The sequence below is a fragment of the Miscanthus floridulus genome, chromosome 8, assembly GCF_019320115.1.
Source record: "Miscanthus floridulus cultivar M001 chromosome 8, ASM1932011v1, whole genome shotgun sequence".
Classification (NCBI taxonomy): domain Eukaryota; kingdom Viridiplantae; phylum Streptophyta; class Magnoliopsida; order Poales; family Poaceae; genus Miscanthus; species Miscanthus floridulus.
In genome coordinates this window covers 23820977-23835047 of record NC_089587.1, presented here as the reverse complement: position 1 = coordinate 23835047, position 14071 = coordinate 23820977, and the positions used below count along the sequence as shown (strand labels likewise).

Here is a 14071-nt window from a genome sequence, read left to right as displayed (position 1 = left end):
GTACATATATTTACGACTATATCTACTATTTAATTTTAAAAAAGATCAAATACATTTTTTTCTTTCATTTATCAAAAGTGAATTATAGAGTTACTTTAAGAAGCTATATCTATTTTAAGAAGCTTGGTACAACATCTTTGATTATTTGGGATAAAGTTTGCATGAAGTGGCTATGAAGATCTCCAAGACATGTTTAAGGACTTCGGTATATTGTCAATTATATGGTTAATGCGAGAAATAACTTTATTATGCCTTGTTACGTGTAAGTGTTTCCCGGATTGTATATACATGGTCATATACAATTGTGTGAAAGTTGAACTCTGAAAAAAAAAATCGTTGTTTGGTTGTTTTCATGTACATCCCTGAATGAAGCCATAGTGTTAGCACGTGCACTATACTAGTGTATGTGCGCATGGCATCTTTATTTGTGTCTCATAAAAAATATCTAGCCCTCCCATTGACAACTAAGTCTATATAAACAATAACTTGTCATTAGCAGCTTTGCATGTGTGCGAGGCCTCTTGAGCTCATATAGCCAAAGCCCCAGCTGAGATTAATAATAAGTAAAGTAAAATAATATACTACTAGTGTAAGTGTTTAGCGCGATGTCGTCCTCGTCGGAGCCGCAGCAGCCACGGCCGAGGTCGTTCGCGCTGGCGGACGTGGAGGAGCAGAGCGAGGACGAGAAGCGTTGGGTGGGCTGGGTGGAGAAGAGCCTGCGGCACGAGACGGCGGAGGCGCTGGGCGCGGCCGCCAAGGTGTTCAGCGTCCCGCGCCCGCTCCGCGACACCAACCCGGAGGCGTACGCGCCGCACGTCTTCTCGCTGGGCCCGTACCACCAGTCCCGCCCCGAGCTCATGGACATGCAGCGCTTCAAGCTCGCCGGCGCCAAGCGCTTCGAGATGCTATTCGCCGGCGGCCACACCATCGAGCATCTCAAGGACCGCTTCCTCGTCGGCGGCCTCGAGCTCAAGATACGGGCGATATACCACAGGTTCCTGGACCTGAACGACACGACTCTGGCATGGATGATGGCCATCGACGCCTGCTTCTTGCTCGACTTCATCGAGAATTACCGCCGCCACGAGGCCACGGACGTGGTGTCCTCGTCGGCCAACTGGATCAACACCGTCCTGCGCGACGCCATGATGCTGGAGAACCAGATCCCGCTCTTCGTCTTCGCCAGGACGCTGGAGCTCCGCCATAGCACCCGACACGAGGCTGCCAAGGCGCTGCACGCCGTCGTCTTCCGGTTCATCATGGACGTGTCCCCCTTCAAGATCAGCGACGCCGCCAACAATAAGCGCGGGGCGGCGGCCATCGGCGACCTGGCCAAGCACGCGCACCTGCTGGAGGTCCTGTACCACTTCCTCGTCCCGGACGCCACTCTCTTGGACGTCAGTACCACCGGCGGTGGTGACCAGGTGGTGGAGGAGGAGGAGGCACCCGCTCCGGCGGCCGATGGCGAGGAGGTGTTCTCGGACGATGTCGAGGCGCAGCAGGCGACGAAGAAGACGCTGGAGGAGGAGGAGGAAGACTACGACAAGGACAAGGTGAAGCAGTTCGTGTCGCAGGCGTCCAGGCTCGACGTGGCGCCGGTGCGGTTCATCAAGAAGCACCTCATCAAGGTGGTGGGGGAGATCTCGCGCAAGGCGCCGGCGCTGGCCGCGCTGGTGCCGGTGCTCGGCAAGCTGATGCAGTCCGTGGACGTGGAGGCCCAGCTCAACGGTGGCGCCGCGGAGCAGGCCCCGGAGGAGGGTGCCAACACGGCGCCGCGGGCGGACGAGATCCGCATCCCGTCGGTGGAGGAGCTGGCCCGGTGCGGCGTCCGGTTCACGCCGGCGCCCGAGGGCGGCATCGAGGGGATCGCCTTCGACCGTGCGACGGCGACGCTGCGGCTCCCCGTCATCACGCTGGACGCCAACACGGAGGTGGTGCTGCGCAACCTGGTGGCCTACGAGGCCGTGGCCGTGCGCGGGCCGCTGGTGCTGGCGCGCTACACGGAGCTGATGAACGGCATCATCGACACCTCCAAGGACGTGAAGATCCTGCGGCGGTGCGGCGTGGTGGTGAACCACATGAAGAGCAACAAGGAGGCCGCGGGCATGTGGAACGGGATGGCCCGGGCGACGCGGCTCACCAAGGTGCCCAAGCTGGACGCCGTCATCTCGGCGGTGAACGCGCACCGGAGCAGGAGCGCGGCGGCGCGGCTGAGGAAGCTGCTCAGGAAGTACGTGTTCAGGTCGTGGAAGGTGCTAACGCTGATCGCCTCCGTCGGGCTGCTGCTCATGACGGCGCTGCAGACGTTCTGCTCCGCCTACCCGTGTGAGAACCACTGGTTCAGCGGCATGGTGCTGCCAGGGACGACGGACGACCCACCGCAGTAGCAGCAATCCACTCAAGCAAGCAAAGCAAGAAAATACGAACAGCAACTTCAAGGTCTGTACGTGTGTGAGTGATTTGCTGAGTCATGTGGTCAAACGTGGCTTTGCTGGTGGTTCAGCCATTGCCCGACTAATGCGTGTTCGTGTGTGGTTATTTGTACTTGATGTAATCAGCTTGTTCCTTTTTTTTTCATGCGAGGGTTGTGATGAGCTTGTTACATTACAGTGGTTTAATCAGCCCGGACTTGGCCTTCACATCCGATATGCTTGGCAGATCACTATTACAGAAACGTTTTTTTAGTGGCGCCTCGTAACCCTCTGTAAAGGTGGTTTGGTCAACCGCCCCTACCGAACTGTCTCTACAAATCATGCATTTGTAGGGACGGTTCCCAGTACCAGCCGCCCCTACAAATCCCAACTGTAGTATCAACCGCCTCTATAATACCTGTTTGTAGGGACGGTTCAATCTAGAACCGTCCCTACAGTATATTTCCCCGCAAAAAAATTCAAATTTACAATTCAAATTCGACTAGAACAATGTTTGTTTCCGTGTATTTCATTCAGCGTTCGCGTTGCCGAACGCCCCACGATCAACGTTCCGAACCGCGTTCGCGTTGCCGAACGCCCCGCGACCAACGTTCCGAACCTCTTAGACTACAAGCACATGAGTATTATATAAACTACAATTACAAGTCCAATTCACAAGAATATATATAATCCATCATTAAATATACAAATTACATACACATTGTTATCAACATCCTAGAGCTAGCCTTTCAGTCTCACGAAGGTGTTGGTATTGAGGATTTCTACCTAAGTCAGACTCTCGGTCATGATAGGCACCTTTGACGTGTACAAGTTGATCCAATATGAAGTTGCAAAGATCGTCGACGGGCTCTAAGAGTTGGTCATCCTTGTATGGGTCTTTTTTCATTCCTTTCTCTTCTTTCCACTACAAGAGAATAAGTTTCGGTTTAGTATTTCATACCATGTACGAAGTTTTTATACTATGGGTGAAGAGGTTCAAACTTACCCATAAGGGGTGTCTCCTGTAGGCACCGGTGTTACTCATCATAGAAGATATATAGTATCCACAATGTACACTCCTAGGCTTCTGCTTGGGATACTGTGTGTTTTGCATATGAAAATGTTAAGTAATGCTTTTAATAGCCATGTGTACTGAAGAAATAAGTTACACTTACCGCACATAGTGTTTTTATAGCCAGCTTTTTCTTTCTTGCTGGATCATGCCTTCCGTGATGTGTAGTGACATAGAACCTAAATATCCTGTTCGAATTATTTTAGCAAATACAACTTGTTAGTATTTAAAAGTGAACGTTACAAATATGTATGCAAACATATAAGCTAATGAGGATTGTCGATATGTATACATCTTGAGAATCGATATGAAGTCTTTGTATGTCACCGGGTCCCTATCTATTGAATAAAAGACCCATGCCATGCTCCTTCCGACATCGACGACTATACAAATCCAGCGGTTGCTGCATGGATTTAATCATAGAACTAGATAAACTCTTTTGCATCGAATAAAATATATCGAATAAAGCTTTAAGTATAGAGTTGAACTTACTCGAAGTTATATGGTAGCCATATAGTAGAGTGTTGTTGGAGAATTTTGAAAGCTAGGGCAATATATGCCGCAACCTTAAGGGACTCTTCCCTTAGTTTCGCCGTACGGATGTGCTCTTTCTCCCGAAGAGTATTTGCAGCATCTAGTTTCCACTGTTTAGGGTAATTAAAATTTGTTTGGGCTATAGCTTGAGGGTCTATATACCCACTTTCATACTTGACATTTGTTTGACAATATGCACTTGCATTCTACAAATCACGACGTAGGTTAGTTACAACAAAATTCAAAGATTATAATCATATCATATCAAGAGGACAAGGACTTATAGGCACCACGTGCGAATTAGATTCATCTCCATTGCTCCCAGGTGAAAGCATGTCTGTATGTCATTGAAGTCAAAGACAATTTTCTCGGCTGGGCTTCCAAATGTGCCGGTGGGGAAGCATGCTTGTATGAGGTCTATGCTCATTGGGAGAATATGCAAGTATCAATCATAGAACCTTCTCATTCCAAGTGGTAGGCACTGGATGTCCTGGTTTGGTAGGAAGGGCTTGCCTCTTTTATATGTTTTCGAGCAATCCTTTGACCATTTGATGACATCAACATTTGGATACTGCTTTGTAATTTGGTGGAGTTTGCTAGTGACGGCCTCCTTAGAACCCCATGATGGGACTTTTTTAACTTGGTTCAGAGGCTTGAACTAGTCATGGGAATACCACTTGGACACCGATGAGACATCTTTCATCGGAACATAAACTGGCCTTATGGTGATTAGATGCTTCTTTCAAAGTTCCCATTCAGGCACGTCCTCATCTTCTTGTGCATCACCTTCTTTAGGAGGCACTCGTTGTTCATGTATCGGCTATGCTTGTTGAGAAGACTGTGGCATCTCATCATGCACTTGCTCGGTATGAGCTAGAGAAGGTTGTGGCATCTCATCAGGCACATGCTTGCTAGGAGCCGGGGACGAATGTGGCATCTCAGGAGTGTGGTGGTCACGAGACGGTGAAAATATCTCCTCGACCTTAACAACTCGCTCAAAAATTTGGAGAGGGGGATGCGGCGAAGAAATAGTCAATATAATGTCCTGTTTGTGCCAGAGGATGAACTGCCCAATAACGTCTCTGAGTAACACCAGCCCCTTGGGAGTTGCTTAGTCTATCCTCCACTGCATGAACTCGGGCTTCACGGTATGCACCTCGACCCTAGTGTAGTCCGGCGGTATCTTATTATTATGGTGTAAGCCACCAGGAGGATGTGCCACACCTGTTGCCACCTCCATCATAGTGTTCTGCCGGCCGCTGAGAAACACCAAGGTGCAACTAGTTGGTTTCTGTATGCGATCGATGAGGGTTGTGGCTGCAGTGGAACCTTGGCTGCTAGGAACTTTCGGAGGGCTATCAACTAATGCCAGTTTTCTCAGCGGCGTCACTAATATCCGTGGCTCCGTAGACAGTCCTTGCTCCTCTAGCGCCTTCGTAACTAGAGCCTTCACTTGGAGCTCAAGATTAGTCTCTCGGTCTCTGCCATGTTTCTTGTACGAGTGCATGTCCTCTTTGAATCCTTGCTTCCAAGTCATCCTTTTCCCTAACCCCTGGTGCGGCCTATGTGCTCCTTGTTTCCCAAGCCAAGGCTAAGCTCGTCCCTCTCTCTAGAAGGATTGAATGAGCCCTTCTCCTTGTCTTCAGCATATTTCAGTATCCTTGATACTGCCTCTTGGGTCTCCGGCTAATCAAACTTAACATTACCGCCGGATGATTCTGTACTCCTCGCATATATCCAATTCCTTGAGCGTACCTTCAAATTTGTCACATCGATATTCCCAGCAGCTACGGCCTCTTCATCCATCTTCCTAAACTGCTCTTCCTTAGCATAGTAGCCACCGGGGCCTAGATGATGGTGGTGTTTGTTCCTCTTCGCCAGCTCGGTGTTACGGGCACAAATCTTAGTAGGATCCCTTCACAGCTTACACATGAATCATATATGCATATGTTAATTCTCCTTGCATGACTAAAAAATCAGAGAGAGGTTGCTATTGCATCGAGGAAACAGATGGAGGTGATGTGCTATTGCTGTTGGAGGAAGAGGGGGAAGGAATAGATAGGGCCAGAATACCGTGCTCCATGGTGGCAAGCCACGTTGGCCCATTTGGTCTATATATATAGATGAGACCTAAATTAAGATTATGGGCCTGGTTTTGCTTTTCGAGAGCAATGAGACAAAGATGATACGACCAGAAAGGTTTAAGGGTGGCCCTTGCACTTCGCTCTATCAAGTCAAACCTCACCAAATGAAGTAAGCGGTGGTTGCAACTTTGGAAAAGAAAAAACTCACAAACATGGAACAACAATCAGCACATAGGATTAAAGTAATTGAATTATATTGCCCACAATAGTCTCTTGCATTAGTAGCAAGTAACAGTATACAAGCTTTCTGTATCAACAAATTAAGCAATATTTATCCAAGTTTTCTATTCACCAAATGTATATATTTTCTAGAATTCACAATGCATAAATATGGAAGCTAAAATCAACTTAAAAAGGAATTTCATTTGTCTCTAGTTTAATATCATAACATCTCCATTTGGCTTTCAGTTATTCAATTCGATGTGCCAGATTGTTAAAATTTTGAGTTATCTTTTACCATGGAACCCAGTATGTTTAGGACAGAAATGATATATACAACAGCAACACAATGCGAAAAAAGGTCCTCTCCCTCAAACTCATGGTGCAAAAGAAGTCAGCAAGGCAGAGGTCTAAAGGTATTATCAATGGCAAATAACCAGCTATGGCACCTACAACCTCATGTAAAAAATAAAAAGTAATGTTTTGTCATACTCACAGATATTGCAGGTGCTCAAGGTGACCTAGTTCAGGAACAAGACTGCCTGACAAATTTGAGTTACCCAAATCCCTACAAGATACACAAGTGTCAGAAAGAAAAGTACTTAATGAAAGAAATAGAATATAACCCGTGGTCATGTCATACTCACTTCATACAGATAAATACATAAATAAATACATGTGACTGGTTGACCCAGCATTATTTGAGTGGGAAAAACCATAAGATGTCAATTAGGAGCATGGAGGCAATTTGTTGATAAGTTAAGACAGAGTATGTCAGCAGCAGCAAAGCAATTCCATACACCCTTGTACCATACTATTAGCTTGACATCATACAAGTAGCTGATGCTTAATTATACACTTATACTACAGTGTTCAATTTTTTGTATGATAAATTTAGTGACCTAGGCATATAACATACATTGTGATGTACTATATATGATATAAACTTGTATAGACAGCACAATGATGTGTCACAGTGTCTGGTCATTTTTTAAAGAGAAAACTAACTAATACATTGATCCCAGTAGTCATTAAAACACAAACCAAAAAAGAAGGTGCTAGTTCCTAGTTTGCTACAGATAAATGATGACATATGAAAGCTGCATTAAATGAAACCATTCCCATGAAGCAATTGCTTTCAGCAACCAAAAATACATGATAGCAGGCTTTGGACCCGATAATGTAACAGTAGGCAATTTATGTGCACAATGAAAGTGGTAGCATCAAGCAACAGGTAAACCCAAAGCTACAGTTGCATTAGCATCATTCTATAAGCATTCCATGAGCATGTGATTACAGTAGATCTTGAACCAACATACAAGAAAAATCTATCTAGCTGAGTATAATTTTTCCTTAATTCAACTTATTGCGCATTTTTTACAAGAAAAATCGAGGCGAACGGCAGACAGGACTAGTGGGAGGGATAGCGATGCCTCACCTTTGGAGCGCTTCCCGTCGGCATATGCAGCGGCGTGCAGAGGGGCGCAGCGGGAGCAGAGAGGTGGCGTGGGGGAGGGGCGCAGTGGGAGCAGGGAGGCCGTGGGGACGCCGTACTCAAAGCGGTGGAGCGCATCGCCGTGGAGGAAGCAGTCGGGAGCAGGGAGGCGCAGCGGGAGCAGGGAGGTGCTCGGGCTCTAAGATCCTAGCGAGAGCACCGTGGGCAGCCTAACGGCGTTGGGAGGAAGAAGAGAACGCCTAGCACTTGTTCACCAGAGCACCCGTGGTTATATACCCAGGAGGATTTGTAGGGGCGATTCTTGATCTAGTCGCCCCTACAAATGTATTTGTAGGGACGGTTCCTGATCCAGCCGCCCATACAAATTCATTTGTAGGGGCGGTTCCTGATATAGCCGCCCCTAAAAATATTATCTATTTTATTAAATTATTAATTCTGTATTTTTTATATCACAAAAACATAAAGTAATATAAAAACAATTGTATATATACACAAATATAATATTTTGTATATAATATTTTGTATTATTCTATATATGCCTAAATATATATAAAAACAATTGTAGTCAAAACAATATAGAAAACAAAAAAAATAAAAAATAAAAATTTAAATTTTAAAACTTTGACTATAATTTTATGACATTAAATGATATAAAATGAAAATGTTGTAAACATAAAAGTTATATAACTCATCAACATGTACAACTTTTATTTTGGTCATTTTATCATGTGACTTTGTTTGAACGATTCAAAATTTGAAATTTAAATAATTTCAACTTGAAACAATATTTTAAAAGAGTAAATGATTGCAGCTGAAAAACTCATAAATACCAAAGTTGTAGAACTCATCAGTATGTACAACTTTTATTTTGATCATCTTTTCATTTGACCAAATTTAAACAGTTAAAATTTTGAATTTCAATAAATAACAACTTCAAACAAGATTTTCAAACCTTAAATGATTTCAACAATAAAAGTCATGAACATAAAAGTTGTTCAACTCATCACTATCTATAACTTTTATTTTGGACACTTCTTCATGTGACAAAGTATTAGTAAACATTGTTCACAAATTCACATATGACTCATAGTTTTATGAACTATATGAGAAATATGTTGCTTTGTGAACAATATTTACTATCACTTTATCAGATGAAGAAATAATCAAAATAAAAGTTGTAAATCTTGATGAGTTATACAACTTTGGTATTCATCACTTTTTCAGCTGAAATCATTTAATGGTTAAAAATCTCGTTAGAACTTGTCATTTTGCTGAAAACCCAGTCGGGACTTTGACCCCCCTCAGGAAAGTGCATATAGCCCTCTTCTCGTCTGGTGTTAGGTTGAAGCACGCCATGGGCAGAGTGTATTTTCTATTAGCCTCAGGTACCGGATGAAGCTGTGGCATCACGTTTAGCTACACCATGTCTTTTCATGCTTTTAGACCATCCTTTGACTTGCCTGTGTCCATCAAGGTAGCAATGAGACTCTCAAAGACATTCTTTTGCACATGCATAGCATCAATGGCATGGGGACCTCTAAGTCTAGCCAATAAGGCAGATACTGAAACAAGATCGATTGTTTTTTAAAAGGTACGCCTTCGATAGGAGGTGTGCTTCTATCTCTGTTCGTCTCATTTGGATCCTTCTTTCCATAGACGACGCGTATATTTTTCACCATTCTATATATGTGTTCTCCGTTATGATGTCTCTCTGGAGGGGGTTCAATCCCTAGGGTGTTGTCATAAAATCTTAAGAACAATTTGTTGTGGTACTTGTGACTTGCCTTTAAGAAGCATCAGTTCTTTAGGTAAACTATCTTCTTGGATGCATCCAGGTACACCCATGTAGTACCATCCAAGTAAACCAAGCATCCTGTCTTCCCTTTGATCTGTCTAGACAAAGCAAACAATGCAGGGTAATCATTGGTAGTAACAAATATTATTGCTCTACATATAAAGTCCTCCTTTCAGAACGCTCGTACATCGGCTCCCCATGCCTCCATAGTATAGATGGCCATCGGGCCATGTCGACACGGCTCGGCATCATGCCTCGACGGGTCGTCGTGCTGGCCGTGCCATGCCTAGGCCATGCTCATGCCTGGCCAACGGCCCATGGCATGGCCCGTGGGTCGTTTTGCCGTGTCGTGTCGCCCAGTGGGCACGACCATTTTCATCGGGCCATGCTGGCCTATGGCCCATGATGCACACTTCATAGTTTCACACTTCATAGATCATAGTTCATAGTTCACACTTCATAGTTCACACTTCACAGAATCAAAGTTTCACAATTCACACAATCACACTTCACAGAATCAAAGTTCACACTTCTTTCACAGTTCATAGTTCACACTTCACAGTTTCATAGTTTCATAGAAAAGAGAGAAGACAGACACATCACACAGATGATAGATCTATGATGATGAACTTATATTCAGAATGAGCTGACGTGGCATCAGGCGCCAACCTGCATGCAAGAAGAAGAAGTTAGAAGAAGAAGTGAAGAACTGAACAAGAAGTGAGAAGAAGACGAAGAAGAAGTGAGAAGAAGAAGAACAGATGACAGATCTAGGGTTAGGGTTAGGGAAGAAGTCCAACCTATGTACCCGGAGCCCAGTGCCGGTGATGAAGAGGCCAGCCAAGCAGCGGATGAGACAGACAGACATGGATTAGAATCGACGGCGAGGTGGTGGTGGAGGAGGGACTGCCATGAACACTCACATGGTTCACCGAGAGGGGAGTGAGGGAGTGAGAGTAGAGGAAAAGGAGGGAGGAGGAGACGGTGGGGAAGCAGGGACCAGGGAGGAGTGCCAGCGCGGTCACCGCTCACCGGTGATAGGGAGGATGGACGAACGTCAGCGTCGGCATCGGCGTCGGTGGATCTAGATCGAGAATAGGAGAGCGGAGTGAGAGCGAGAGACTGAGAGAGCCATGGTGGGGGAGAGGATTAGGTTAGGGTTTGGGAGGGGGATGCGCCATGGCCGAACGGCTTATATACAACGAGGGGAGAGGGGTGCGTGGGGTGGGCCAGCAGCCTACCTTTGTGGCTTCGTGGGCCATTTCTCTGACCGGGCCGCCACCGGGCCGCATCATACACCGTGTCATGCCCGTGCTGTGCCACGGGCTAGGCCGGCGGCCCAGGCATGGCCCGGTGTCTCGGGCTAGGCTAGGCTTGGGCCGGGCCAAAATAATGGGCCACGAGTTGGGCCAGCGGGCCATGGGCTGCATGGCCAAATATACTCCATAGCCTCTCCATTTCTTGCATCAAAGGCTCGAGGAACACGTCTATATCAATGCCTGGTTGTTTAGGTCTAGAAATAAGAATAGTGAGGAGAATGTACTTTCTCTTCTGACACAACCATGTTGGGATGTTGTACATGGTCAAGATCACTAGCCAAGTGATGTGGTCGCTCATCCTCTCATTGAAGGGATTCATTCCATCGGTGCTCAAGCCAAACCGTACATTCCTCGGGTCATCGCTGAATTCTTTGTGCTTCTCATCGAACCTTTGCCACTGACTACAATTAGCTGGGTGTGTAATCTTATCATCATCCATCTTGCGCTCATCATCCCACCATGTCATGAGTGTGGCTTCTTTAGGGTTTAGGAAGATACGTCTTAAGCGGTCGGTCACTGGCAGGTACCACATTACCAAGGCAGGAATTCTTCTTTGCTTTGCATCGTTGCCTAATGTAGTGTCCTCTAGGGGCTGAGATTCTTATACCACCTTTTTTGTACCCTTCTTATTCATCTTTTTTTCCCATGGAGGCTTCGTCCCCACCGTAAAAGGTCATTGTTCTTGTACCGGCTGGCCCCACACCAAGGACATTTATTTAGTGACTTGAATGTTTTGCTATGAAAAAGTATACAGTGGTTGGGGCATGCATGGATTTTTTCAACCCCCGTTGTCAATGGACTTATGACCTTCTTCGCTTGGTATGTGTTGGCGAGAACTGAGTTTGGTTGTAGCAGCACTCATGACAGGAGATGCAATAGATCAATAAAACTATAGTCTGACTAGCCGTACTTAGCCTTCAAGATGAGTAGCTCAAGCACAAAACGTAGCAATGTCCAATGTGTTGGACAACCCTTTTCAACACTATACATAGTCTCCTTCAATGCTTTTGTCACCCTTTCCATATTTTCTAGACCTTTTGGGCTATTTAGTAAAATCTCTGGTCCAAGGGCTCGAATCATGTCCTTCAAATCATCTTCATCCCCGACACATGCTCCACCATCATTATTAGCACCACCTTCGTCATTACCATCCCAACCACCAGCATCACCACCTTGTTCATTGCCAAACTCAGAATCCATTCGTGCATCAAGTTCTGCTGAATATTAGGATAGGGATTCTAGGGTTTCGTCGTCGTATTTCTCCTCATACTCATTGTTAACAATAACCGTTTCATCATGATGAATCCATACTATGTAGTCCTCAACAAATCCCTATATAATCAAATGTGATCTGTTGATAGTCACATCTGTCTATGCTATACGGTTCTTGTAATCTTTATAGAGACAAATAATTGTATCCTTATTCTCTGTCAATGTCGTTGCATGTTTCTTTACGGCTTCAATAAATTTATTCACCTATTCACGGAAACCTGCCTTGAACCTTAACAAACCATACATCCAAGAGTTCCTGTACTCCATCTTTTACAACAACAATAAAACAAACATTAAAGGACTACTTATTCAGATATGTATAAAAATGAATCAAATTAATAATTACTTAAGAATAATTGTATATACTTCAAATATATATGAATATAAATCAAATATAATTACATGAAGCATACAAACATACCATGGTAGAGAAAAATTAATTAATGACCTATTTATCCAAAAATAATTAAAATACATATTTGTTGATTATAATAAATAATTTCAAAAACAATAGTTAGCAACAATTAATATTTTACCCAATATATTTCATGCAAACCCTAGTCCAATTTCATCAAACATAAATTTATAAAAACAAAATTAATAAAAAAAATTAAACCCTAGATCTAGATCTACATGCACATGAAATATCCATAAAACTAACTAATTGTTCACTAAAATCAAGAAGCATGGACCAAATAAGGGTATGATCTTGTTCCCCTCCCTAATTTACCCTAGTACATTCAAAACTTGAGTCTAATTTGCTTCATAAGTAGCTTAAGCACCATAGAAGAGAGAGAAAAGCAAAACTCTAATTACTCATTAACCAACCATTAAAACTTCAAAAAAAGTATAGAATAGCATTTTCTTATCGTCTATAACCTCTCCACAAAAGAATTTGAGACCAAAACCTTTGCCCCTTAGTAGAGCAATTTTTGAGAGGTGCCCAAGGCCTCCCCACCTTTCTTTTATGGGTTGGAGTGAGTGACCCGAGAAGGAAAAATGTGCTACAGTTTGCTTTATATGTGGGTCATTTGTAGGGGCGGCTCAATCACCAGCCGCCCCTACAAATAGCAATATCAGGAGCGGCTGGTGAGTGAGCCACCCCTATAAATCTGACCCATTTATAGGGGTGGCTTGTATGACCAGCCACCCCTACTGTTCCATTTGTAGGGATGGCTGGTCTCTGGACTCCTGAGCACGACACTGTAGGGGCAGCTCCATCACTAGCCGCTCCTACAAAAAAAATTGTCTTATTGCTACGAACCGTTTTTTACATAGTGGATATCAGTCTAATCCAGGATTTGATCAATACTGTGGGGGTATGACCCCGGATACCCATGGCTTACCACATGGGCTGTGCCCTCAAGGGCATCCCAGTCCACAAGATAAAGCCTTGCGGGGCATGACTCTGTTCGGTGCCTTCCGCAAGACATCTGAAAGATATCCTAAAGATACTACAAGATTTGTTAGGATATGTATGATCCCAAGATTCCTGTAATCAGTTGTTACTTTCTAGTTATCTCTTAGATCTAACCGACTTGTAACCCTGCTCCCCGAACTATATAAGGCGGGCAGGGACCCTCTCCAAACACACGTAATATCATACGATAGCTAATACAAACCAACAGACTATAGGAGTAGGATATTACGTCATACTGACGGCCTAAACCTGTCTAACTCGTGTATCTCTATTGCCATCCTGTTCTTGATCTCATGCTCCTTTGTCGTTCAATCTACCTTCATGGGATACCCCTCGGAGGACTACCGACGATATTTTGTCGACAGTTGGCGCGCTAGGTAGGGGTTGTGCGTGTTGTTTCCTTGTTGAATAAGATGGCTTTTTCTGTAGGCTCTTCGCCCCTTCCATAGCCCGGCCAAATCTTCGCGATCGGATCGATCTCCTAGATCA

General features: G+C 44.7%; 1 protein-coding gene across 1 annotated transcript; it reads left to right on the top strand.

Annotated features, from left to right (window-relative positions):
* The first annotated feature begins 511 nt into the window (after positions 1-511).
* Positions 512-2621, top strand: LOC136471359 (putative UPF0481 protein At3g02645). Its single transcript, XM_066469087.1, has one exon. It carries the CDS (start codon positions 606-608, stop codon positions 2385-2387), a length of 1782 nt encoding a protein of 593 aa, XP_066325184.1. The 5' UTR covers positions 512-605; the 3' UTR covers positions 2388-2621.
* The last annotated feature ends 11450 nt before the right edge of the window (positions 2622-14071 follow it).

Bases quoted from the DNA above. Each gene is read 5' to 3' on its own strand.
- LOC136471359 (XM_066469087.1), top strand. From the start codon at position 606: ATGTCGTCCTCGTCGGAGCCGCAGCAGCCACGGCCGAGGTCGTTCGCG.